Source organism: Lissotriton helveticus, chromosome 2_1, assembly GCF_964261635.1.
Source record: "Lissotriton helveticus chromosome 2_1, aLisHel1.1, whole genome shotgun sequence".
In the NCBI taxonomy this organism is placed as follows: Eukaryota; Metazoa; Chordata; class Amphibia; order Caudata; family Salamandridae; genus Lissotriton; species Lissotriton helveticus.
The window spans coordinates 5,397,812-5,425,524 of record NC_136059.1 but is presented as its reverse complement, the minus strand read 5'-3'; the positions used below and the strand labels follow the sequence as shown (position 1 = coordinate 5,425,524).

General features: G+C 48.1%; 1 protein-coding gene across 2 annotated transcripts in view; it reads right to left on the bottom strand.

The window, feature by feature from the left end:
* Positions 1 to 3,657: 3,657 nt before the first annotated feature.
* LOC144817659 (uncharacterized) overlaps positions 3,658 to 27,713 on the bottom strand; it is a 139,278-nt gene continuing 115,222 nt past the window's right edge. For both annotated transcript variants that reach the window (XM_078674387.1, XM_078674388.1), the window contains one exon: positions 3,658 to 11,174. In XM_078674387.1, the coding sequence (XP_078530513.1) occupies positions 8,407 to 11,174 (2,768 nt within the window). In that variant the 3' untranslated portion in view covers positions 3,658 to 8,406. The remainder of the gene's footprint in view (positions 11,175 to 27,713) is intronic.

Below are 27,713 nucleotides of genomic sequence, written 5' to 3'. Positions count from 1 at the left end.
CTGCTGGGGCCACTGGCTCCAACACCCACACCTTCTGTCCTGGCTGGTACTCAGTCAGCACAGCCTTTTGATCATGCCAAGCTTTCTGAAGTTCTTGGCTAGCCTCAAGGTTTTTGGAAGCCTTCACCATATACTCAGCCATCCTGGAGCGGAGACCAAGTGCATAGTCCACTATATCTTGTTTAGGCTTTTTTAGAGGTAACTCCCATCCTTCCCTCACAAGACACAGGGGTCCCCTTACAGGATGCCCAAACAAAAGCTCAAAAGGGCTGCAGCCAACCCCCTTTTGTGGGACCTCTCTGTAAGCAAACAGAAGGCAGGGTAAAAGGATGTCCCATCTTCGCCTAAGCTTTTCAGGTCACCCTTTTATCATCCCTTTTAGGGTCTTGTTGAACCTTTCAACAAGCCCATTGCACTGTGGATGGTAGGGTTTAGTGAATTTGTAATTAACACCACACTCCTTTCACATAGCAGTCAAATATCCTGACATGAAGTTTGCACCTATGTCAGAGACAACCTCCTTTGGAAACCCCACTCTGGAGAAAACTCCAAGTAGGGCAATTGCCACAACAGGTGCTGTTGTAGTCCTCAGGGGAATAGCTTCTGGATACCTGGTGGCATGATCCACTACCACCAGTATAAATCTGTACCCAGATGCTGTTTGGGGGTCCATTGGGCCAACAATGTCTATCCCCACTCTTTCAAAGGGTACCCCCACCACAGGTAGTGGTATGAGGGGGGCCTTTGTTGTGCCACCTGATTTGGCACTGGCTTGGCAGGTCACACAGGAGCGACAAAACTCCTTGGCATCTTCTGACATATGGGGCCAGTGAAAGTGAGGGACAAGCCTGTCCCAAGTCTTGTTCTGGCCTAGATGTCCTGCTAAGGGAATATCATGGGCCAAGGTAGGAAGGAAGTCCCTAAATTGCAGAGGTATAACCAACCTCCTGGAAGCACCAGGCTTGGGGTCTCTAGCCTCTGAATAAAGGAGCCCATCATCCCAATATACTTTATGGGTACCTTGAGCATTCCCAGCAGCCTCAGCAGCAGCCTGCTGTCTGAGGGGTTCAAGAGAACGACAAGTTAACTGAGCCTGCCCCAGGTCTGCCCTTGAGGGTCCCCCTGTCCCAAGAAACTCAACCTGATCAGGTTCAAGCTCTTTTAGGACAGTTCCCTCTTGGATCACAGAATCATCCTCCTGGAAGGGCTGATCCTCTACCTAAAGCAGGGGGGAAGGCACTGCCTTAACCCTCTTGCTCTTTTTCTTGGGTTGTGTCTGGTCTATAGTTTCAAGATCCAGCACAGGTTCAGGTAAGCACTTTTTGGCCTGTGACCTGGTCACAGCAAGGATATGTGCTGAAATACCTATCATCTCTGCATGAGTCCTATACTCCACTTCTGAGTTCTCTAGATCATTGCCCAAAATACATTCAACTGGGAGGTCTGCACTTACCACAACTCTTTTGAGGCCAGTTACCCCTCCCCAGGAGAAATTAACAACTGCCACACTATGTGTAGTAGTGACATTGCCAGCATTGGTCACTAGGTAATTATCACCCAGTACAATCTGACCAGGGTTCACAAAGTTAGGTGTCACCATAGTGACACTGGCACATGTGTCCCTGTAGGCCTGAGCCACTTTGTCATTTATCAAAGGTGTCTGTCTGTACTTGCCCAAAGTATTGGGACTCACAGTAGTGGACATAGCCATGTCCACATCACAGATCAAGACAGCCTGAGTGGGAATCCTGACTAGGCCTGGATCCACCTCAGTACCCATGGTTAACCCTACTATAACCTTGGGTTGGGAACTACCACTGCTGACTGTACTAGGGGGTGCAGGTGCCTTAGGGGCTGCAGTGGTAGGGGCTGTACCTTTCTTGGTGCACTCACTAAACCAGTGAGAGGCAGTTTTACAGTAGTTACACCAAGGTTTCTTTGGACCTTCTTTCTTTTTCTTAGAGTTTTGGGACCCCCCCTCCTTAGAAGTGTTTTGGCGGCCTGAAGAAGACTTCTGGTCTTTTTGTTTCCGATCTCCACCCTTTTGGTCTACCTTTTTCTGGTCACCACCTTGGTTCTGGGGTCTCTGCTTAACCCTGGTTCTGACCCATTTGTCTGCCTTCTTTCCCAATTCTTGGGGAGAGGTCAGATCTGAGTCAATCGGGTGTTGGTGCAACAACTGGTTCTGACAATTATTAAGGATGTGTTCTCTCATTATTAAATTATACAATCCCGTATAGTCCTTAACTTTACTGCCCAGTAACCAACCTTCCAGAGACTTAGTGGCACAATCAACAAAGTCAGTCTAGTCCTGAGTCTGTGTCTTCCGGGTATCTCTGAACTTTAACCTGTACTGTTCAGTGGTTAAGCCAAACCCATCAATCAGAGCACTCTTCAGGACAGTGTAGTTTTTAGCATCCTCATGGCTAACAGTGAGGAGTTTGTCTCTTCCTTTTTCTGCAAAGGAGAGCCACAAGATTGCTGCCCACTGACCTTGGGGAACCTGCTGTACTTTGCAGGCCCTCTCCAAAGCAGTTATCCACTTGTGGATGTCATCCCCATCTCTGTAGGGGGGTACAATCTTACTCAGGTTTCTTTGATCATAGGACCTGTCTTTATCTCTAGGGATATTGCTGCCACCAGTGGAATCTAATCCACTTAATTTTTGCTCCCTTGCTAAAGCAAGTTTAGCTTGGGCCAGGGCTGTTTCCTCTTTCTCTATCTGAAGTTGGACAGCTCTCATCCTAGCCTCCTGTTCTCTTCTCTGGGGGGAAGTCATTCCACTTTGAGAACCCCTTGAGGCATTAGAGAGGAGAGACTCACCCCTGTCAAAATAAACAGATGTTTCCACCGGGCACATGCAGCCTGCCCTGGGTGCCAGGCTCTCAATGCTGATCTCATACACATGCTTTGGGCTTGCCCGTATTTACACACTTACTGGCGCTCGGTCAGTACTGTATGAACGTCTGCACTGCCGTGCCCTAATGCACACCTGGGAGGAGTACATACTACAACTCTACCCGAGAGGCAATCCACTGAATGCCACCTCCCGCTTCCTTGACCTGTGTATATTGGCGCTAAACGCTTGATCCTGAGGAGATGGAAGTTCTCTGACCCCCCCCCCCCCACCTTAATAAGTCGGAGACAGTCGTGCCTGGTGGGGCTAGTGTAGAAAGTGTGAGATTCCGCACTGAGTACACCCCAGGCCTTCGCAAGAATCCTACAGCACCAAGCTGGGATACTCTGTGGCATGACTATCAGGGGGCTCAGGCTGGTGATGTACAGCTCTCTCTACCCCTCCAAGGCAAGCTAGATGCTGCCAATGCTTCGCCGGCTCTGGCGTAACTGGGGTTGATGGCAGATGTCCTTACCCCCATACATCCTTCCCCCTCCACGGCACTGCGAGCGTGCCTGCCATATCCATTGGCACCCTGGTGGGGACCAGTCGACATTTAAAACAAACCTTGACCTATCAGGTACCCTTTTATTTGCCCATCCCCTATAGAATCCGCGAAGAGTAACGAGTGGTAACGGTGGATACACTCTTCGCCGACACACACTCAGCATGGATGCGATAAGGCGCCATTTCTTATGTAGACGTAGGTCAATCTTCGCAGCCTCCTTACACTCTAATAGAATTACTGGACACCATTTACATTTTTGTTTTTTATTTTTATTAAACATTTTTCAGCAAACAAAAAAGGAAAGAAAACATATCACTCACAGAATTAGATAGAGCAGTCACTGCATGCATACAGCTTGGTATTACAGCATATATTAGTGGGAGGCGTTACAGGTGAGCTCCTCCTGGTTTGCCTGTATACACTTTGCTGACTGTCGTATGTAAAGCGATGATGGTTGCATTGGACTGTCTACTTCCTACGGATGTGCCTGTTCATTCTCTCACGTGCTTGAAACAATGCGTAAGAGCACAACCTCTGCACACAAAGTAAAGGGAGGAAACAAAAACGAGGCAGGGCGGGTCAATGTATGGACAGGGCCTGTCGATCTTATGCTTTGTTTTTTGCTGTTCCATTTACTGATTTTCGTGTTCATTGACAAATATACAGATACTTTCCTTATATATTGTATGTAGTGCCCGGATCACACACAGTAGCAAAATGTAAGTGGCATCATGCACAGATGTTTTCACCTACACAACCTCTGGATGTAATTGACTGCTCAGTTTCAAGTGATATGTACGAGGTGCCCGAGTTTTAATGTAAGGGCAATGCACACTACACAAAATATGATGGAGACTGTGTAAACTGTATATCAGGAATATAACAGAAAATTCAATAAACTTATATTTAAAAAAAAAATGCAGAAATGCTGAAGGAAGGGTATTGCTGACAGATTTGGGAAAGGGGTCTTTCCTTTCCAGTCGCTCCAAGAGCCTTGCCTTCATTTGGCCCCAAACAAACCTCTATGGTTCGTCCCTAGCCTGGGACCCTTAGTCTAATCGTTGCTGCAACAGGAAGGCATCGAGGTAAGTCCTGCACAGCTTTAAGTGCCAAAGTAAGTGGTCAAGGGGAAGGACTTCGGAGTGAAGTCCAGGGACAAGTCAGTGTGACCCTCTTTTCAGGCATTTGTACAGTTTAGCTGAAGGCAGTGGGTCTCTCGTCTTACTGTGGCGACCCTGGCAGCTTGGCAAATCAATCAATCAATCAATCATATAATTTGTAAAGCGCACTACTAACCCATGAGGGTCTCAAGGCGCTGGGGTGGGTAATGCTGCAACTGCTTGAAAAGTCAGGTATTGAGGAGTTTTTAATAGGTCAGCAGGTCTTGGGTCTGCCGTAGGCGGATGGGGAGGGTGTTCCAGGTCTTGGCGGCGAAGTGTGAGAACAATCTGCCGCCTGAGGTCACTCTTCGGCAGGCGCGCAACACCTATTGGACTCACCGGGCTTCAGCCCCCCCCCCCCCCGTCGTGTGTGGCAGCCCGGGATGAGACAGATCCCGGGTCCACACAGAGCCGCACCCGAACGTTTCACAGGTCTTTAAAAGACCATTTGAATGTTAATTAGGCCTTGCAGTTGTTTCACCCCTTCTAAGAGCCCCTGCAGCTCTACTCTGCCTACTGATCAAAGGTTCAGCCCACACCGAAATTTTTTCTTAGCCCCCCCCCCCGAAATTTGGCTCTAGTTGCGTCTCTGCTCTTTGGAAGCGGTGGACTGTGGCGAGGGCGAGGTCGGCGGAACGGAGCTGGCGGGTGGGGGTGTAGACGCTGAGTTGTCTGTTGAGGAACGTTGGTCCAATGTTGTGCAGTGCCTTCTATGCATGGGTGATGAGCTTAAAGGTGATCCTCTTGTTGACCAGGAGCCAGTGCAGGTCTCTCAGGTGGGGTGTGATGTGGCTGCGGCGAGGGATGTCAAGGATCAGGCGTGCAGAGGCATTCTGGATGCGTTGGACCGTCTCAGGAGTTTGGCCGAGGCTCCTGCATAGAGGGCGTTTCCATAGTCCAACCTGCTGCTGACGAGGGCCTGGGAGACCGTTCTTCTCGTTTCAGTGGGGATCCACTTGTAGATCCTACGGAGCATGCGGAGGGTGTTGAAGCAGGAGGAGGAGACGGCGTTGACCTGTTTAGTCATGGAGAGGGTGGAGTCGAGGATAACCCCTAGGTTGCATGCGTGGTCGATGGGTGTTGGAGCAGTTCCCAGTGCGGTCGGCCACCAGGAGTCGTCCCTGGCCGAAGGGTTGGTTCCGAGGATGAGGACCTCCATCTTGTCTGAGTTCAGCTTCAGTCGGCTGTTCTTCATCCATTCAGCAACAGCCTTCATTTGGCGGTGTGGGGGTCCTCGGTGAGGGAGAGTATCAGCTGGGTGCCATCGGCGTAGGAGAGGATGTTGAGGTCATGCCGACGGGTGACGTGGGCGAGCGGTGCCATGTAGATGTTAAACAGAGTTGGGCTCAGGGATGAGCCCTGGGGTACGCCGCAGATGATCTTGGTGGCTTCGGAGCGGAAGGTGGGAAGGCGGATGCTCTGTGTTCTGCCGGAGAGGAAGGAGGTGGTCCAGTCCAGGGCCTTCTCTTGGATCCCAGCATTGTGGAGGTGTGATCGTAGTGTGTGGTGACAGACCGTGTCGAAGGCAGCTGACAGGTCCAGGAGGATGATGGCCGCCGTTTTTACGTTGTCCAGCAGGGACTTGATGTCATTGGTGGCGGCGATGAGGGCAATCTCGGTGCTGTGGTTGCTGCGGAACCAGGACTGGGAGGGTCCAGGATGTTGTTCTCCTCGAGGTAGCGGGTTAGTTGTTCGTTGACAGTCTTCTCGATGACCTTTGCCGGGAACGGGAGCAGGGAGATGGGCCGGAAGTTCTTGAGGTCCTTGGGGTCTGCCTTGGGTTTCTGGAGTAAGGGGTTGATCTTGGCGTGCTTCCAGCTCTCCGGGAAGGTTGCTGTCTCGAATGAGGTGTTGATGACTTTCCAGAGATGGGGTGCGATGGATGTGCTAGCTTTGTTGAAGATGTGGTGTGGGCTTGGGTCTGACAGAGATCCGGAGTGGATGGTGTTCATGATCTTGATGGTGTCATCGTCGTTGATGTTGGTCCAGTAGAGCAGGCAGTTGGTGTGGATGGTGGTCGTGGGGGCGGAGGTCTCAGTGGTTGTCGGGGTGGCGTTGGCGTTGAAACTGTCATGGATGTCTGTGATCTTGCTGTGGAAGAAGTTGGCCAGCGAGTCGCACAGGTCTTGCGAGGGTGGGACGTTGTTGGTGTTGGAGCTGGGGTTGGAGAGTTCCTTCACGATGTTGAAGAGCACTTTGCTGTTGTGCGCGTTGTTGTCTAGGCGGTCTTTGAAGGAGGCCCTTTTGGTAGATCTGATTAGGTGATGGTGTCTGCAGGTGGCATTGTTGTGGGCGGCGTGGCTGTCCTGTGTTCGTTCACGGAGCCAGATCTTCTCCAGCTTTCGGCAGGTTTGCTTGGACACCTGGAGGTCTTCAGTGAACCAGCTGGCTTTCTTGTTGGTGTGACTGTTGGAGGGTTTCTTGACCGGGGCGAGGGTGTTGGCGCAGTCGTTGATCCACTGTCTGAGGTTGCGGGCGGCGGTTTCGGGGTCGGTATGGTCGGCGGGTGGGCTCTGGGCGAGGGTGGTGGTTAGCTGGCCTTCGGTGACTTTGCTCCAGCAGCGGTGAGTCATCTGTTGGGTGTGGTGGTGCGTGGTGGGTTTCTTGAAGGTGAAGTGGATGCAGCGGTGGTCGGTCCAGTGGAGTTCGCTGGTATGGTTGAAGGAGACGTGGGGGCTTGCGGAGAAGATGGGGGTCAAGCGTGTGACCGGCGGAGTGGGTGGGTGTTGTGACGAGTTGTCTGAGTCCGAGGTTGGCTAGGTTGGTGATCAGAGTGGTGGAGTGGGACTCATTGTTGTTCTTGAGGTGGAAGTTCAGGTCCCCGAGGAGGATGTAGTCTGTGGAGGCGAGGGCATGTGTGCTGACGAAGTCGGCGTTGGAGTCCCTGAATTGTGGTCGGGGTCCGGGGGGTCTGTAGATGAGGGTTCCTCTGAGGGTGGTGTTGGGGTCGGTGTGGATCTGGAAGTGCAGGTATTCGGCGGTGCTGAGGGTGTCGTCGGTGTTGGTCGAGACTCTGAGAGTGTTCCTGTGGATGATGGCAATTCCTCCTCCTGCTCTGTTGGTGCGGTCCCTGCGGGTTATCTTGTAGCCTTCCGGGACGGCTATGGCTATGTCGGGTGCCGAGGCGGGGTTCAGCCAGGTCTCCGTCAGGAAGGCGACGTCTGGGGAGGTTGAGTCGAGTAGGTCCCAGAGTTCAATTGTTCAAAGTTAAGTTAAACGTACGCTTTTAGGAGCCATTGCTGAAATAGTTTAACATTCTCACACTTGGACTTCATCAGGGTGGGTCACACTCTGCTCTTGTAGAGTTCATTGATCAATACCAGGTTCAGGTTTGAATTTGTGGTGACCCAACGGCTAGTTAGAAGGTCACAGTGGCGGACTGAAATTCAAAATCATTAGTTATTAATAGATTTGGGCAAGATTGTGGCAATGCATAAGTGCCCATTCAACCTCCTCCACTATGCACATATTGAATAGAAATTAGAAATATGCTTAAAATGCTCCCTATAGACTATTTTTGCATAATTTGAGAGCTGACATTTTGGGCTCATACACAGGGGGCAATTGTTAAATGTTTTTGCTATGTCTTAGAAAAAAATGTGATACCCACTAAAAGGTGGTCTATCAAATATACACAGCATTGGCAAGGAGCGTAGCGGACAGGCTGACTTTATTCTGCATCAGTCTTAACTTCAATAGAAATTTAATGTGAGCTTTTTAAACTCATGTAATGTTATTTGAGTCTATTTGCCTGTATATTCTTTCGGTAGCATTAACTATATACCATATACTACCCAAAGAGAAAGAAGTATTGTGCATTTTGGCGAGAGCGATAGTTGGCATCACTGATCATCCATTTCTTCCTTATGCAGTTGCATGTGTTTGGTCAGATCTCTACGGTCAGAATATGTCTTCCCACATTTATGGCACACAGAGCGATGCTCTCCAGTGTGCGTTCGAATGTGGCTTGTCATGCATCTAGAGTCAGCAAATGTTTTCCCACATTCAAGGCAAGCGTAGGGTTTCTCGCCAGTGTGCGTTCGAATGTGTATTTTCATGGATCTAAAGACAGTGAATCTTTTCCCACATTCAACGCAAGCGTAGGGTTTCTCGCCAGTGTGCATTCGAATGTGTTTTGTCATGGCTCCAGAGTCAGCCAATGTTTTCCCACATTCAATGCAAACAAAGGGTTTCTCTCCAGTGTGCGTTTGTTGATGTACAAATAGGTTTGACAAGAACTCAAAGCCCCTCCCACATTCATTACACTTATGAGGTTTCTCCCCGGCGTGCACCTTCTGATGTGATTTCAATGAAGATGACACACTGAACCCGCGTCCACATTCAGCACAAATATATGGTTTTTCGCCTGTGTGAATTCGCTTGTGCTTAGTCAAATCCCCAGAGATAGCAAAACTTTTCCCACAACTGTTGCACAGATAGGGTTTCACGCCTGTATGGATTCGAAGGTGTTCGTTTAGGTTTTGGGCGAATCGGAAACTCTTCCCACACTCTGTACATTTGAAGGGCTTCTCTCCTGTGTGCACTCTTTGGTGTGATTTCAATTCTCCTGATGAAATAAAGCTCTTCCCACAGTCACTGCATGAAAATGGTTTGTTTCCTGAGTGTATCATTTGATGTTTCATCAAATTTCCTAGCTGGCTGAAACCCCTACTACACTCACTACATATAAATGGCTTTTCTCCTGTGTGTGTTCTCTCATGCTGTCGGAGGGTTCTCTGGCGTCTGAAACTCTTACAGCATTCTGTGCACTTAAAGGGCTTCTCTCCAGTGTGAATTCTCTCATGATTTTGAAGAGATGTCTTGGAACTTAAACTCTTCCCGCATTCAGTACATTTGAAGGATTTCTCTCCTGTGTGCAATCTCTCGTGTGATTTCAATGTTGCTGATGAAAGGAAGCTCTTCCCACAGGCACTGCATGAAAATGATTTGTCTCCTGAGTGTTTCAATAGATGTTTTGTCAATTGATCTAACATGCTGAAACTACTACTACATTTACTACATGGAAATGGCCTTTCTCCCGTGTGTGTTCTCTCGTGCCTTATCAGGGATGACTGAGAGCGTAAACACTTCCCACATTCGATACATGTATGAAGTTTCACTGTTTGGGTACGCCGTTTTAGATGAGCTGAGTCTCTGGATAGCTTTCCACGCTCATTACATGTGTATGTTTTATCTGTCTCACCTGTCGACACGGTGTGCTTTTTCTGGTGATTTGTTAGGAGATCTTTTCGAGAGAACGTCTTTTCACATTCAGTGCAAGGGTATGGTTTCTCTCCTGTATGTATGCGCTGGTGTTTTTTCAGACTGTCTAGCCGATTAAAACGCCTTCCACACTCACTGCACTCGAAAGGTTTCTCTCCTGTGTGAATCTTCAAATGGGTAGCCAGGCTTGCGGAGTAGTTGAAACATTTTCCACATTCAGTGCATCTATATGGTTTCTCTCCTGTGTGAAGGCGTTGGTGAACCGTCAGATGAGCTGAAACCACAAAACGCTTTCCACATTTATCACATTTAAAGGGTTTCTCTCCAGTGTGCACACGATGGTGAGTTTTCAAACCTATGGCATCGCTGAATCCTTTGTCACATTCTCTGCATATATATGGTTTTTCACCAGTGTGTACTCGCTTGTGCCTTATTAGGTGTGATGGCTGCCTGAAACTATTCCCACATGTGTCACATGAATAAGGTTTCACCCCTGTGTGTATTCTCTGGTGTAGACGAAGAAGAGATAAAGTATAGAAACTCTTTTCACATTCACTGCATAAGTATGGTTTCTCTCTTTTCTCTCCGGCATGTTGGAGCCTGTGGCTTTTCAGACCATCGGCTCTATTGAAACGCCTTCCACACTCACACTTGTAAGGTTTCTCTCCTTTGTGAATTTGTCTATGGGAGTTAAGAGCTTCGGGAAGGCGGAAACATTTTCCACATTCATTGCATGCAAAGGGTTTCTCTCCTGTGTGAAGCCGCTGGTGAACCTTCAGAAGAGAAAGAAAAGTAAAACTCTTTCCACACTCATCGCATTTATGGGGTTTCTCTCCTGTGTGGACTTTATGGTGCACATGAAGATTGGACAAAGATGAAAAACTCTTTTCACATTCACTGCACTTATATGATTTGTTCTTGAGTTTTCTCTTCCGTTTATGGTTTTGATTACCAAGAGAACCCTTTTTCTTTCCTGATGTAAATGACTCTAGGTCAGAGTGTGCCGATGTGTGTCGATTTAAAACTGACCTACTTTGGAATGTTATTCTACATTTGTCACAAGAATACCCTTTCGCATTGGTCTGAACCTTCTTTTGTTCCGTGAGAGTACCCTTTTCACTGACGTTTTTTCCATTCTCAGAACATGTAATAGTTGTGATCTTTTTCTGGCCAGTCAGCTTCAATGTATTGGTATCACTTCCAGTATATTGATCAGCTCTGTTTTTTCCAGGGGCTGTATTCACTTTCCTTGTTTTTTTTTTATTTTTATTGCTATCTCTCTGCATAACCAACACTTTATCTTCTCCCGTTAATGCTGCCTTTTTCCCGGGTTCGCCACAGCGTTCTTCATGTTCTTGGTTCTGATGCAAACTCCTGCTTTCCATTTCTGTTCAAATGAAGAAGAATGTGAGATTATGTTTATAATGTGACAGTAGAGATCACTGGAACAATAAATAACAACACAATTAGAGGACAAGCTACATCACACAATGGAGAATAAATATATATCTCAGCTGTTTAGAGCACCTTGAGTTGACAGAATAGATAGTGTAAATGTTGGACCTGGCCCTTTTGGCAGGTTCACCACGAAACTTTTTGCTTTTTCCTAGCCTGTTTCTGGAACCTAGTGTTGATGGTTTTAGGCCTTTGCGCACTTTTTCACTGTGGTACAGTGTAAAGTGCGTGAGCTCTCTGTGTATGTGTGGTGAGTGACCTGCCCTCCAATAGGAATGCATGGGGAATATGTATGCCCATGGTAGTTCCTGATGTGTGGGGAGTGCAGGGTCGAGTTTGGTATGTGCGAACTCGTGAGATTGAATGCTGCTTAATGGTGTATGCAGCATGATTGTGTCTAGTCTAGAAGTGCCACTTTTAGAAGTTGGCATATTTGTGTAATCTGTGGCTGGCGTGTGATTGGCTGGTGAGCCTGGCCCAGGAGTGCCTGGGCCTGCTTGTGGATTGACTGTCTGGCTTGAGGGTGACAGGGGCTGCAGAGCCCCCAGGAGGTTGTCTGAGTCAGCCCGTGGATGAAAGGCTGCATCTGCTGCCAGGGAAGTGGGAGGAGATAGCACCTAGGAGTGAATGAGGCTGTGCCTGCCTGCCACAATGCTGGCTCCACCTCCCCGCTGGGCGACTGTCACCTCTGTCCCTGACACTGAAAAGAGTTCCCTATAACCAGTTTTAGCTGGTTCTCACACTGCCTGCACAAAGACTTCAAAGACTTTTCTCTGTATAAGAAGGGGCTGTGTCCCCTTCCAAAATTGTTCTTGTTTTTGGACTTGAATCTGCCAGGGGCGTGCTGCTGCTTGGGCCCAGGGGAATCCCTGGGCCCTGCCCAGCCCCTGGACACCTGATGGGCTGCTTGAGGCTGGGACCCCTTTGCTATGGGAGTCTTTGCCTTGGGGGCTTGATGGACTTTGCCCCCTTAGCCCCTGGGAAGTGCTTTGTTTCAGGAAGGACCTTGTCACTGGACCTTGCAGTGTTTTGGAGCACTGTATTCACCCCTGAAGTGCCTGGAAGCGCTTTATCTTTTCATAGCGCTTGGGAGCGCTTTCTGCTTTATATCGGGCGTTTCTCCGCCCGCATTTTGCGTGAGGAATCGCAGGAGCCTACCCTGCGTTATGCCCCGCATATTTGATTATTTTTTATGGATGGGTGCCACCCCACTTATTTAATTGCCTAACGGGTGCTCACCCCGTTTCTACTTTTATTTTGGATTTCGAGGGTGCCCACCCCTCGTTATGGCCTCGAGAATCCCACCGCTGCCACCAATGTTAGAACTAGCTATTTCTGGTAGGCTAAGGCTGACGCCAAAGCCAGGCAGAAACCACCATTCTAGTCAGGGCAAGGGAGTCACACGCCAAGATAACCCCTGCTCACCCCCTTGGTAGCTTGGCACGAGCAGTAAGGCTAAACGCGGAGGCAATGTGTAAAGCATTTGCGCCAGCACACAACAGCAACAACATCCTAGGCACACCACAAAAGGAACTCCACACAAGGTTATATGAAAATAACTTTTGTATTGTCAAAACACATCAGATAAAAATCACACATGTACATTGTGCCAACTGGCACGGGCAATATTCATAAGGGATTATTTACAGGACAGGGCCACATGGGCCACTGTCAGAATCAACACTTTTAGAAATAGAAATACTTTCAGAAATTAGAATAAAAGGATATAAAATCACTGTAGCACAAAGTAATAGTTATAAATCACAACCAGTAACTACTGGTAAAGGTAGGTACACACTACGCAATACTAATAACCATAGGCCTAGAACACGCATGGACACATAACCTCTCTAGTATAACTATACGCGGCAAAACACAACCACCTAAGAATAAAATACATTTAGGGGTAGAAGCAAGAAAACATTACACATTGCCTCCGAGTTTAGCCTTACTGCTCGTGCCAAGCTACCAAGGGGGTGAGCAGGGGTTATCTTGGCGTGTGACTCCCTTGCCCTGACTAGAATGGTGGTTTCTGCCTGGCTTTGGCGTCAGCCTTAGCCTGCCAGAAATAGCCAGTTCTAACAGTAAAGTATTGACAGTCCTGTTTCCAGAGTCTTTATCCTGAGTTCTGCTTTGGCCACTCCCTGGGAATGTTTCCATTTTCCCACCCGTTCACTTTTCAAGGGCACCTTCCCTGCGTGAAAGAACTGCGGCTACTACCTTCTCTGTTGCAGATCTACATCAAAATGTGTGGGAGATACTAATCATCTTAGTATAAAATCAGCTTAGAATAAAATAATTTGTCAAGTAATTTCAGTGCAAAAACAATTGGGAAATAATTGTGAATTATTTATATATATATATATTCATATTTATATTTAGTAGTGTGTTATTTACACAGGAGATTGTTATATAAACACACAAGAATATATGAAACTTAGTTTACATAGAGCTGAATTATGATATAACAATATTTTTGTACATATGGTCAACTTAAAGTGCACAATAAAGAAAAGTAAAAACTGGGTATTAATCTGAAGTTCCGATTGCGAGTGTGATCATGTACAATATGAAAAACTGATAAAGCTGGAAAACATTCAAAAGAGGTGTCAAAATGCCATCCTGCACCTTATAACAAAAAGGTATCCCAAATGACAGGCTGGAGGAACATTACGTAGAAAACATTTGTGCTTTGTTCTCTCACAGCAGCCACATAGACCCAATGCTTTGCTAGGCCACAAATCAGATAGCAGCCAGAATTTAGAAGCAGAAAATATTTGACCAACCAGTCCGAAGGATTCCTCACTGCACTTGCCTCTCATGACACAGGTACGATGTAGACATTAATACAAATATTTCTAGTTATCACGTCAAGAATTTTTTTATTCTATTGTGGTATATAAATAAATAATACCGGGACTATTTTTGAATTACATTAACAATAACAGATAGCTCAATAAATAAGAGGCAGGATCCGATGTGTCCGAGTCAGAAGGATTTATTCAGGCAAAAGGGAAGGGACTGGAACGGGACAGCCTGAAATAAAATGAAAAGGAAGGCAGCTGCAATGCTTCATCGACAGTGCAGCATATATATAGTAATACATTTCCAATACATTACATGCAGTAGGCGTAACTTATGACAAACATATGATAAGAGTGCATGGGTGGAGAAAGGAAGGCGTGTACGGGGCGTGTAAGGAAACATGTGGTATGAAACGTCACAGAAGTGTCATGAATGGGGCGGAAATATGGAGGGGGCTACTCGAGCAGCTGGGACCTTTAACCTAGTGGTGCGCGCAAACGGGCAATGACGTGTTACCAGGGAGAACTGGGGGCTATGACTTCTGCGCTAGAAGAGGAGACTAAAGTCTGCGGTGTCAGGGCGACATGTACCTATGGCATATCTGGTATCTGGTGATTGGAGTACATGTTGATAGAATCCAAAAGTTATCAGGGCAAAGGCTACTTGACACTAAGACTGGTGCATGCATTATTCTACATGTATTGCGTGAACTAGGAATATTCTATCAATCAATCAATCAATGGCACTTATAGAGCGCGCTACTTACCCGTAGGGTCTCAAGGCGCTGGGGGGGGGGGGTGCCGCTACTGCTCGAACAGCCAGGTCTTCAGCTTCTTCCTGAAGGAGAGGTGGTCTTGGGTCAGGCGCAGGTCGGTCGGGAGGGAGTTCCAGGTCTTGGCGGCCAGGTAGGAGAAGGACCTTCCTCCTGTTGTCGCTCTTCGGATGCGGGGGACGGCGGCGAGGGCGTGGTTGGCTGATCGGAGGTGGCGTTTTGGAGCGTAGAAGTTGACTCGGCTGTTGAGGTAGCTCGGGCCTTGGTCGTGTAGGGCTTTGTGTGCGTGGGTGAGGAGGCGGAAGGTGATTCTTTTGTTGACGGGGAGCCAGTGAAGGTCTCTCAGAGGTCCGGAGATGTGGCTGGTTCGTGGGATGTCGAGGATGAGTCTGGCTGAGGCGTTCTGGATCCGCTGGAGTCTCTTCTGGAGCTTGGCGGTGGTACCGGCGTAGAGGGCGTTGCCGTAGTCCAGCCGGCTGGTGACGAGGGCCTGGGTGACGGTCTTCCTGGTCTCGGTGGGGATCCACCAGAAGATCTTCCGTAGCATGCGTAGGATGTTGAAGCACGCCGAGGAGACGTTGTTGACTTGCCTGGTCATGGAGAGGGAGGAGTCCAGGATGAAGCCCAGGTTTCGTGCATGGTCTGTCGGTTTGGGTGCGGTGCCCAGGGCGGGAGGCCACCAGGAGTCGTCCCAGGCGGAGGGTGAGGAGCCCAGGATGAGGACCTCCGTCTTGTCCGAGTTCAGTTTCAGGCGGCTGGTCGTCATCCACTCGGCTACCTCTTTCATCCCTTCGTGCAGGTCGGCTCTGGCGGCGGCGGGGTCGTTGGTCAGGGAGAGGATCAGCTGGGTGTCGTCGGCGTAGGAGATTATGCTGAGGTTGTGTTTGCGTACGATGGCCGCGAGGGGGCTCATGTAGACGTTGAAGAGGGTGGGGCTCAGAGATGATCCTTGGGGGACGCCGCAGATGACTTCGGAGGCCTCTGACTTGTACGGTGGTAGGCGGACTCTCTGTGTTCTTCCTTCGAGGAAGGAGATGATCCATTCCAGCGCCTTGTCCTGGATTCCGATGTTGCTGAGGCGCCGTACTAGGGTGCGGTGGCAGACCGTGTCGAATGCCGCGGAGAGGTCTAGGAGGATGAGGGCCGCTGTTTCTCCATTGTCCAACAGGGCTCGGATGTCATCGGTGGCGGCGATGAGGGCGGTCTCGGTGCTGTGGTTGGCTCGGAAGCCGGACTGTGAGGGGTCGAGGGATCCGTTTGTCTCGAGGAAGGCGGCCATCTGCTTGTTGACGGTCTTCTCGATGACTTTGGCTGGGAACGGGAGGAGCGAGATGGGGCGATAATTCTTGAGGTCGGTGGGGTCCGCTGTTGGTTTCTTGAGTAGAGCGCTGAGTTCGGCGTGTTTCCAGCTCTCCGGGAAGATGGTGGTGGCGAAGGATGTGTTGATGATGTCTCGCAGGTGGGGTGCGATGACAGCGTCGGCCTTGTTGAAGACGTGGTGAGGGCAGGGGTCGGTCGGTGATCCGGAGTGGATGGAGTTCATCGTGCGGATGGTGTCTTCGGTGCTGATCAGGGTCCAGGCGTGGAGGGTGGTGGTGGGCGGTGGTTGTTCGGTCCTGGTGTGCGTTGGTTGGTTGTTGAAGCTGTTGTGTATGTCCGCGATCTTGTTGTGGAAATACGAAGCGAGGGAGTTGCAGAGGTCTTGCGATGGGGTGATGTCGTTGTTTCCTGCGCTGGGGTTGGAAAGCTCTTTCACGATGTTGAAGAGTTCCTTGCAGTTGTGTGCGTTGTTGTCCAACCGGTCCTTGAATGCTGTTTTCTTGGCGGCGCGGATCAGCTGGTGGTGTTTCCGGGTGGCAAGTTTGAAGGAGGTCCTGTTGTCCGGTGTCGGTTCCCTTCTCCAGACTTTCTCGAGGGTTCGGCAGTTCTTCTTGGAGCTCTTGAGTTCCTCGGTGAACCATGGGGCCTTCTTGCTGCCGGGTCTGCTGGGCGGGGTCCTCAGTGGGGCGAGTTCGTCCGCGCAGTTGCTGATCCACTTCGTGAGGTTGTCGGCGGCCTGGCTGGGGTTCGTTGAGCTGGCCGGAGGGTGCTGGCTCAGGGAGGTGGCGAGCTGGTGTGCTGTGATCTTGTTCCAGCTTCTGCGGGCGGCCTGTTGCTGGTGGTGGTGGGTCGTCGTTCTCTTGAAGGTGAAGTGGACGCAGCTGTGGTCCGTCCATTGAAGCTCGGTGGCGTGGCTGAAGTCGATGTCTGTGCTGGATGAGAAGACTGCGTCGAGTGTGTGTCCGGCGAGGTGGGTGGGGGTGGATACCAGTTGCTTGAGTCCCAGGTTGGCGAGGTTGTCGAGCAGGGTGCTGGTGTTGCGGTCGTTGTTGTTCTCTAGATGGAAGTTGAGGTCTCCCAGGAGGATGTAGTCAGCGGAGGGGAGGGCGTGCGGGCTGACGAAGTCGGCGATGTCCTCGCTGAATTGTGTGCGTGGTCCAGGGGGTCGGTAGATCAGGGTGCCTCTGAGGGTGGTGTTCGGGTTGGTGTGGATCTGGAAATGCAGGTGTTCGGCGCTGGTCAGGGTGTTGTCGGTGCTGGTCGTGAGATGGATGGTGCTCCTGTGGACGATGGCGATGCCTCCTCCCATCTGGTTGGCGTTTCGGTCCCTCCGGACGATCTTGTAGCCCTCTGGGATAGCGATGGCGATGTCGGGAGCTGAAGAGGTGTTCATCCAGGTCTCCGTGAGGAAGGCGACGTCAGGGGCAGTGGTGTCGAGGAGGTTCCAGAGTTCGATGGCGTGTCTGTGGACGGAGCGGGTGTTGAGCAGGATGCACTTGAGGTGGGTGCTGCTGGTGTTCGACTTGGCGGGTGCTGGTGCGGGGCAGGTCCGGATGCAGGTGAACTTGCAGTCGTGGCAGCTGAAAGGTCCGTGGGTGCGTCGTGGAGTGGCTTGATGGCAATCAGGGAGTCGGCCGGTGTTGAGAGCGGTGAGGGTGGCGGCGGAGTACGTCAGGCGGGTCGGTCGGGATCTTCGAGGTCCAGGGGTTCTGGCGCTGGTCGCGATCCGGTCGCGGACGGGCGCAGACGGGCTTACCTTTGGCGCGCCTTCGGCGCACAATCGGCGCGCCCGCTGCGCGTGACCGCTGCGCGTGACCGCTGCGCGTTCGCACGGTCGCCATTTAAGGCGAAGTGCGCGGGTGGGCGGAGCAGCTGGGAGGCGGGAGCGGGGAGGGTTACAGAAGAGAAAAGGGGCGGGGACAAGCGGCTGTGGCGGGAAGGGAGGGCGGAGGGCGGCGAGGTAGGCGGACAACAAGGAAGGAGAGCAAAACTCGGGCAAAATGAGATTTAAGCTCAACAGGCACAATTGATCGACAAAACAGGGGAAAAATGAAGTGAAACGCAGTTAAACAGAAGCAGGCACAATTGATTGACAAAACAGGGGAAAATGAAGTGAAACGCAGATAAACACAAGCAGGCACAATTGATCGACAAAACAGGGGAAAAATGAAGTGAAACGCAGTTAAACAGAGGCAGGCACAATTGAATGACAAAACAGGGGAAAAATGAAGTGAAACGCAGTTAAACAGAGGCAGGCACAATTGAATGACAAAACAGGGGAAAAATGAAGTGAAACGCAGTTAAACAGAAGCAGGCACAATTGATTGACAAAACAGGGGAAAAATGAAGTGAAACGCAGATAAACACAAGCAGGCACAATTGATCGACAAAACAGGGGAAAAATGAAGTGAAACGCAGTTAAACAGAGGCAGGCACAATTGAATGACAAAACAGGGGAAAAATGAAGTGAAACGCAGTTAAACAGAAGCAGGCACAATTGATCGACAAAACAGGGGAAAACAATCCCCGCAGCGGAGGCAGCCGGCAACCGGCAGACGAGGCAGCAGCGAGGCAGGGGCAGGCAGGGGGCACACGCAGCAGCTGGTGGCCGTGCGGCGCGGGGGTGTCCCACAAGTGGGTCACCTGCGGCGCGGGGGTGTCCCACAAGTGGGTCTATGAATATTAATACAGTATTTCTCTTACATGGAGACAGAAAGACTAGACCATGGCTGAAACTGTTGATGCAGTTCAGTAGCTTAGGAATGCAGAGAAGGAGGGCTGGACTAATAACTAGAAGCATAACATACTCTTGGCAGACAGGCAGGCAGAGCCAGGCCGGGCCGGGCACCGCGAGGCAGGGAATAAGTGAAGGGTCAGGGATGCAGGTGGGGGCTGCATCGCTCCTCGGAGAGGGTTCAGGAGACTGGAGCTTGAATCTGATGTCCGGGCCCTTTTGAGGCCTAGGAACGGGGACAATGCGATGAATTAACGTGCACACTGTGAAACATGGCAACATAGGCCTAATACTCGTTGCTTTCACGAGAACTGGAAACTGGCATACTAGAGTTGGACACAACTATGATTGCGTCTTTAATCGATCATGAGGGAATACATGCATATCGATCATGCACATATAACATAGAGTGGGGAACACGTAGGCACATACAACATGGCAAAATTTTACTTTTCCACATTCCCTCCTTGTGCCCTACGTTTCCATCAGGAAACATCAATAATCATGATACCATCTATCTGTTCATATAGCATCATTTGCTCGTCTCGAATTGTCTTGGAACGGGACTTAGGACTAGGAATACAAGAGGTAGCACACATGCCGCAAATCGCAGGGCCACATTGTAAACAGAGGCAGCAACTGAATATGATCATTACTGCTATACCTAGGAATAACAATACTTTCCATCCCCAGGCAGATATTATACTCCAGAGCCAACCGGACCATGTCCAGGTGCCTGGATTCTGGTGTAACTGATGGGCAATTTTATGAAGTCTGGTTATAGCTGAATAAACAGACGGCGCGTTATTAGGAATGAAAATGCAGCAACTAGATCCGATGACTCTACAAGCTCCTCCTCTATCGGCCAGTATGACGTCAAGAACGAGACGATTTTGGAGCACAACAAAACGCATAGCAGATTGCTCTTCAGTTAAGTTACCTAGAGCGGAAGTAGTCTCATTCACTACTGCTTCAAGGGTTCTGGTTAACCTACGTATTAACTTACTATTCTGGACAGGTCCTATAAAGAAAAAGAAGCCTTTATTGAAGTCTTGATATTGTTCTAGAGAAGTTTCAATTTGGTCGACAATTGGGGACTCGGTCTCCCTTCTATGTCTAACGTGTACTAGATGTGTGTTTCTGTGATAATCAGATGGTGCTAGAAAAACTGGTGGCAGTAGGAAGGCAATGTAACATGTTCCATCCCAATCGAGGGGCAGACGAACATATGCGGTCTGACCACAAACAAAATAAGAATGACGTGAGGCTTTGAAAATAGATTTCCCACTGTCACTATACTCGACAATAGTAGTACAATCACTATGTCCTACATGTGCGGAACCATTCTTTCTGACACATAATTCGCCTTTGACTGGAAGTACTGAAATAGCAGGCAAATCTGGAGTAGTATCGGACTGGACATTCAAGACCATGAAATTCGAGGAATAATTACCTAAATCATATACTTCATTTTCTAGATCTAACCCTGTTCTATGGGAAAGACCTTGCTTGTCTGGGAAACATGTTCGATTCAGAAGGGACATATCAGTTGAGGATGACGTTAACGTGGGCCATGCTCCACACGAACCATTATGTGAAAACGGATAGGGAAAGAGTGGCAGAACTCCCTTCGGTGTCTGGAAAGGGGGGAGTCGACCACACACCCAACAATTAGTGGCATTGCTGGTCTGGTGTGAATAATGCAACATTCGGATAAAAGTGTTGCTACGCATAGCAAGACGATAAGATAACTCGTGAGGAGGCAGATCACTAAATGTGTGCTCTACTGTAACATTAGGAAACATATGTACATGTGAAATAGGAAAACATAAATGTAACGCATAACTTATGCATGTAACCATAAGACTAAAGAACAATAAAAAGAATAGAACGATAATACATCTCTTAGAGTTTTGACTAACTCTCTCACTGTGTGGGTCTGTCTCATACATGTCAGGAACCTGTCTAACCGTTTCACCCGAGAGGGACTTAGACAATTAAACTGGCTGACTTATTTTACTAGACCGGAGTTTTGCTTTATACTCCTGCTGCGGAGTTTTCTCTAACAGGGGTATTTTAGATTCATAGTCTGGATAGTCCTTGGGGACGGGGCAGTCCTTGAGAAATGTCTTATTTCTGAGTCCATGAAATTTCTTAACGTGGCTCATATGTAGCCACCCTTTACGATTTTCCAGCTTTACTGCAGTCCGGGTGGTGAGGAGGACAAGACGGGGCTGCTTCCAACGGGGCTCCAGCGGACTTGAACGATCAAAATTTCTAACCAAAATGAAATCCCCAGGAACTAATTCATGCGGTTTCACTTCGGTGTTGTCTGGAAATGTAGCGGCAACCTGTGAACGAAAAGATTGTAGTGCAGACATCAAGGAGGCAAGGTAATCTGTCAGCATATTACTGTCAACATCGATTATGCTACGGGGTCTAGGAGTACCCCACATGTTAGGGGGGCGGCCAAATACTATCTCATAGGGAGATAGACCTGAACGGGAGTGAGCAACCATTCTCATATAGAATAGGGCAACTGGCAGTGCTACTATCCAATCTACACCTTTCTCTGCACATACTTTGGCGATGCGGATTTTCAGAGTCTGGTTATGTCTCTCTACGAGACCGGCTGCTTCAGGATGGCGTACACAATGGACCTTCCACTGGTACCCTAACAAAAGGGAAACTTGTTTCATGAGCTCGGATGAGAATGGCTGGCCGTTATCTGAATACACGACCCTAGGTAGTCCATAGCGAGGAAAGAACTCACGAACCAACTGCCTGGCAGTGGTCGCGGCTGTGTAATCTGGAACTGGATATGCTTCTGTCCACCTGGACAAAGCACATACAACTACGAGGACATACTTGAAACCTCGACATCGCTCCATCTGAATATAATCCATCTGGAGGACTTCAAAAGGGTGGTCAGGAGGATGGAATCCACCTTGTTCCACCGGGACACTTTTACCTGGATTGAACTGACAACATATCATACAGGTACGTACTTTCTGCTTGGCTGCTGCTCGTAAATGCTTGTTGAACCAAAGGTTCTGGATACTGTCTAACATGGCTTTTTCTCCTAAATGTGCTGGACTATGTGCGGTGTTAATAATGATTTGAACCATAGAGTCGGGGAGAAACCATGTGGCTTTTCCCTTCGGCAACCATCCTTGATCTGTCTGGACCCCTCCTTGTTCGGACCATTTCTTGATTTCATCGGGAGTAGCATGTAACTGTATATCTAGTACATCTTGTGTAGGGTCCTTAACTGTCATACAAGTCGTCTGTTTTGGAATGTCTGTCTGTGTCGTGTTAACTGGAATGTCTGGAGTCTGAGCTGTAAGCTTGGCTGTGCGATCTGCTAGATCGTTACCTTGGGAAATGATATCAGTGACTTTCGTATGTGCCTTGCACTTCATGATGGCGATAGCTGTCGGTAAATGTATTGCATCTAACAGAGCTTGAATGAGGAGACCATGCTGGATCTTGGTTCCATGAGAAGTCATGAAACCTCTTTCCTGCCAGAGCACTCCAAAGTCGTGTACGACTCCGAATGCGTAACGTGAATCTGTGTATATGTTAACTTTCAGGTTCTCGGCACGTATGCAGGCTTGGGTCAGAGCGACAAGCTCTGCTGCTTGAGCAGACAGGGTGTCAATACGATGTGTTTCTATAACTTCGGTGTCAGTAGTCACTGCATACGTGGCTACTAGTTCTCCTGTACTTGTTCTCATACATGAACCATCCACATAAAGTGTCAGGTCGGGATCAGGTAATGCAATATCTGTCAGGTCTTGTCTTGGCTTTGTCATGGTGTTAACAACTTCCACACAATCATGTGTGGCAGGATTTGAAGTAACAGACGGTAACAGTGTAGCTGGATTTAAAATGTTGCAGCGTTTGATTTCTATGTGTGGCTGAAACAGTGTCAGTTCATAACCTGTTAAACGTGCAATTGTCAAATACTGAGTCTGTGTTCGGTTTAAAAGAACTTCCACGGAGTGTGGAACTTGTACTGTCAGGGAGTGTCCTAACACTATGGAATCACTCTGTCTGATGGCTAGAGCTGTGGCTGCAACTGACTTGAGGCACGCAGGCAGAGCCTGGGCCACTGGATCTAATGTGCTAGAAAAATAAGCACAGGGCTTGTATTGTCCTGCTTGATCTTGTGTGAGAACAGATAATGCAGTACCATCACGTTCTGTGACAAAAAGTGTAAAAGGCTTACTGTAGTTCGGTGTTGCTAGAACTGGTGCATTACATAAAGCTTTCTTTAACTCATTAAAAACAAGTGTATGTTCCTGGGTCCAAGGGAGGACAGTCGATACGGCTGCCTCCTGTGTCGTTAACTGTATCAGTGGCTTGGCTAGAAATGCATACTGCGGAATCCTTTGTCTGCAGTAAGAAGTGAGGCCGATAAAAGCTCGTACCTCCTTCTGTGTCTTGGGCTGTGGAAGACATGCTATTAACTGGATACGGTCAGGTGTCAACTGCCTACCCCTCTTGGACAGTAAGTGTCTCAAGTAGACCACTTGCTGGACACAGAATTGCAATTTGGAAGGGGACACCTTGTGCCCCATCTCGGCCACAAAATACAGAACTGTAAGTGACGCACGTTCGCAGTCACGTTCAGAACGGGCTGTGATCAGTAGATCATCGACATACTGGAGCAGGGCAGTGTCAGTTGGCATGTGAATATTGTCTAGTTGTCTCCTAAGTGCTTGACTGTAAATGCTAGGACTTTCTGTAAAACCTTGAGGAGCTCGTGTGAATTTATAGCTTCTTCCATTTAAACAGAATCCAAAAAGGAACTGGCTGTCTGGATGAATGGGGACACTGAAAAATGCGTTCTTGAGATCGATAACTGTAAAGAACGTAGCTTCAGAATCAATGGCTGTCAATAGAGAAGAAATATCTGGGACCACTGGGTACTGAGGTATAATACACTTATTAAGTTCTCGAAGGTCGATCACTAATCGATAAACTGGAGGTGCATTTGGATCAGTACGTTTCAGGACTGGAATGATAGGAGAATTACATACATTGGAGTCAGTTTCTACAACCACTCCTTGAACAATAAGTTCGTCAATAATTTTGGATAAGGCTGCTACAGCCTCAGGTGGCAATCTGTACTGTCTGATTCGTGGTAAAACAACACCTTGCTTCAGAGTCACACGATGGGGTGTGATATGCATACAACCTACATCCGTTGGACCTAGCGCCCATAAATGCTGTGGTACATTCAATAATCTTGGATCAAAATCACGTAACACATAATGACCTTTAAAATCACGCAAGAACAGGCGGACCCCTTCTGGGGAACAGCATATGACTGCTCCTAATTCTTTCAAAGTCTTAATGCCTAACAAATTTTCTGGGCAAGATTTCGTGAGTAACAAATCTGTAGTTCGGGACAATGGACCAACTTCTAGAGTAACTGGTTTCGATATTTCATTAACAATAGGCTTTCCTGAAAATCCAAGGGAAACATTTCTAGAGCCTGAGAGCGGAGCCCCTGGAACCTCGTCATGACTGATGGTAGTCCTACTTGCCCCTGTATCAATCAGAAACTTTCTGTCTTTCCCTAATACTTGACTGTGTACATAGGGACCCTCTTGATCTACAGGAATCTCGATGAGAGGCAAGCCTACCTCCCTCTCTAGGCTGTTTCATGAATATGGCTGATAGTCTGGATACTCTGACTGTGCATACTGGTACATCTGCTGTGTAACATGCTGTGTTGCAGCTATAGGCTGCGGTACCGTAACTGACTGGTGTGCATTCTGTGTTGGCTGGGAAGTCTGTGAAACTTGTTCTTGTCTAGGCGGACGTGGTCTTTCTTTAGTTTTACCAGTAGCTATATTGTGTTTCAGAACTGCACATTCGTTTATAAAATGACCTGGCTGTTTACAGTAATTGCATGTCCCTTTAACGGGAGTTGTAGGATGACTGGCTTGATTCGGACCCCTCTTCTGACTGTCTTGTGGAACAGATTGTGCAACTAGTACTTTCATTTTCGTGTCTTTCATACGTCTCCTTTCGTGTTCCTGCTCTTCCCTGATTCTGTTCTGGTGGTACTGGAGCATTTGTAACATCTGTGACGGAGTGTTAGCTTGCCAGGTACTTTCGACTTTCAGGACTCGATTTTTAACTTGTGGACTTGAATTCTCGACTAGTTTGGTAACAAAAAGATGAGGGTATGACTCACTACTTGTTTTCAGACCACTATTAATAATAAAACATTTTTCAAATCTAGAATAGAAATCACTAGTATCTTCGTCTTGTTTCTGTTTACAGGCTGAGATTGCATCCCAATCTTCCTTTTTCGTGGCTAGTAATCTTGGCAAAACTTGTATCAATAACTCGGGCAATTCTTTAGCTTTATCCCCAAGACCGGTACCTGGTACTCGTATATTATCTTCAGTTTCTAGAGCTGTCCAATCTATCTTTTTCTCTCCCACCTCCCATTCTTTTTCTTTGAGTTTTTCATATATGCCCGCAGGCAACAGGACCTTTAGCATTTTAATGATATCAGGATACGTGTATTCTCCCATACGGAGCATGTCCTTTAATTCACGGTGGAACCCTGCTGGATCTTTGTCGTGACAGGGAATTAACTTTTTCATCTCTAAGAGTTCCATCTTTGTGATAGGGGTGTAAACAAATACTCGTTCTAGACCACCACCCTCTTTCTTGACTGGATGTACTTCTCGTAACAGATTCTGTCTGTCTATGTAGAATGGTTTACTTTCTGGGGGTGAGACGTGAACAAAATGTGGATTCAGAAACGTTCGGTATTTGTGGCGCTGTTCTAGAATGACGCTAATTAAATCGGTACCTAGACCTTTCCATCTGTATTGGAGTAACTCGTTCAATACATCATGTAGAGGACCTGGATCAGAATGCTGTTCCTCATACAGTGTAATGAGGTGCTGGATCATATACATACCCACCAGACGTTGCTCGGCTGGGGGCAGTTTCAGAAACATTTGTGCCACTATTTCGTCAGGAAAAGTGGTAGAATCACTAGTCCATCGGACTGCTGATCGGGCTAGTTCTTGTTCATGTATGGTACTGAGCTCGCTATACCCTATTCGTGATTTCAGAATGTGATCGGTAGCTTGGAATACTTGCTCAAGAGAACACTGTTCTGGTGCTGGAGGAGGAAAAACTTTCTTGTAATCTGGGCGTGAATGTCGGTCGGAAAGTCTAGTTCTACCTACATACGCTATTCTAGAGGGATTCTCGTCGTCTACCTCTTCAGTAGAAGAGTCATTCTCTTTCTCGGTTGCTTGTCTTGCTTCTTGTTTCTCGTGTAACTTTATGATTTCCCTACGGATTTTCTTGTACATACTCTCTATACAATTTTGTGTCTTGTGTTTTCCCTCGGCTATATTGTCACTCCACCTAGTCAGGACCTTCATTTCTTCCGGATCTTTTTCTGGAGTATCGTGCTCTCTTATTAAACAGTTAATCAAAAACTTTAGAAGCATGAGCTGAGTCTCGACTTTTCTTTGAACCATGGCTTCGTGAATACTTTCTGGATTCACTCCTGTACGGATAAAACAATATATTCTGTCTAGATGTTCTCCCATATCGGGCAGGGTGTCCAAATAGTCGACAACCCGTCTTAAACGTAATGAATATATGACCATATGACCTTCGCCTGGAACTGGATCATAACGGCATTCAGTAAGGGCTCGCTTGATATCTGCGTATGTAGTCATTTTTGGCGTACGCTGTAACGCTAGTTCATGTAGCGTCAGCCGTCTGGTTTGAGGCGGGGTACGAAGAGAACCTCCCCCCGCGGCTCCTAAACTAGAATCGTCGGTGTGTACTGTACGTGCTGGTAGAGTGACTGGCAAAGCGGGTACATGTACTGTGGGCTGGGTCGGGGGTGCTGTAACAGATGTTGTAACGGGTGCTGTAACCTGAACTGAACCCACGGAACCAGCGGCTGGAGGAACAGGAATTACATTATTAACGGGAACAGGCGGAATAGGATTTGTATATTCTGGGACTGTATCGTCCAAATAGGACGAGAGAAAAATATCAGCTGCGGTCGGTTTGTGACGTAGCTTAATCGGGACCAATGGCGGCGGAAAATTACAGGGTGCTTCCGGGGTTGCTTTTGGCAAGCCCTCGGCAAGAAGAGGATACATACCCTTAATAAGGGCATTTCTCTGTCTGTCTGACTGTTCTGCTCTAACTCGTTCACCTTCTTCGATTAATTCCCTTTCTTGGGCTTTTTCTGCGGATTCCCTACTTAATTCTGTTTTTCTGAATTCTTTTTCGGTTCTTTTATGAGATTCTTTGCGCCATAACTCGATGGCATCTTTCTGGGACTGTCTGGCTTTCTTTTTCCATAATGCTTCTTCTACTCGCATGATGCACTCGGCATCCCATGTACCTGATACGGGCCATCTATATTTCTCTTCTAATTCCTTGGTATAGTCCGCCCATAAGTCTAGATATATTATGGCATCTAAGCCATGCTTGTGATACATAAAATGTCCTGGACTGTCCCTAGGAGGGACAGGAACTGCTTCTTCGAGCAACCCTTTTCTGGTCTTTAACTGACGTAATTTCGAGAATAAAGGCATTACAAGAATATACTTGGAACACAATACACAATAATCACAGTAATAAAACAGCGAACAAAGCACTCATACCACAACATAAAAATACATGAATAACAGTTCGAACAGAATATTACCTGATACACTGAAAACAGAACACATGAATTTCTCGAGAACGAAACTTACTAGAATTACTGGATGCACTGCTAAAACAGTACAGAACATACCGGTCCCATAAAGAGACACGTCAGGACCCGT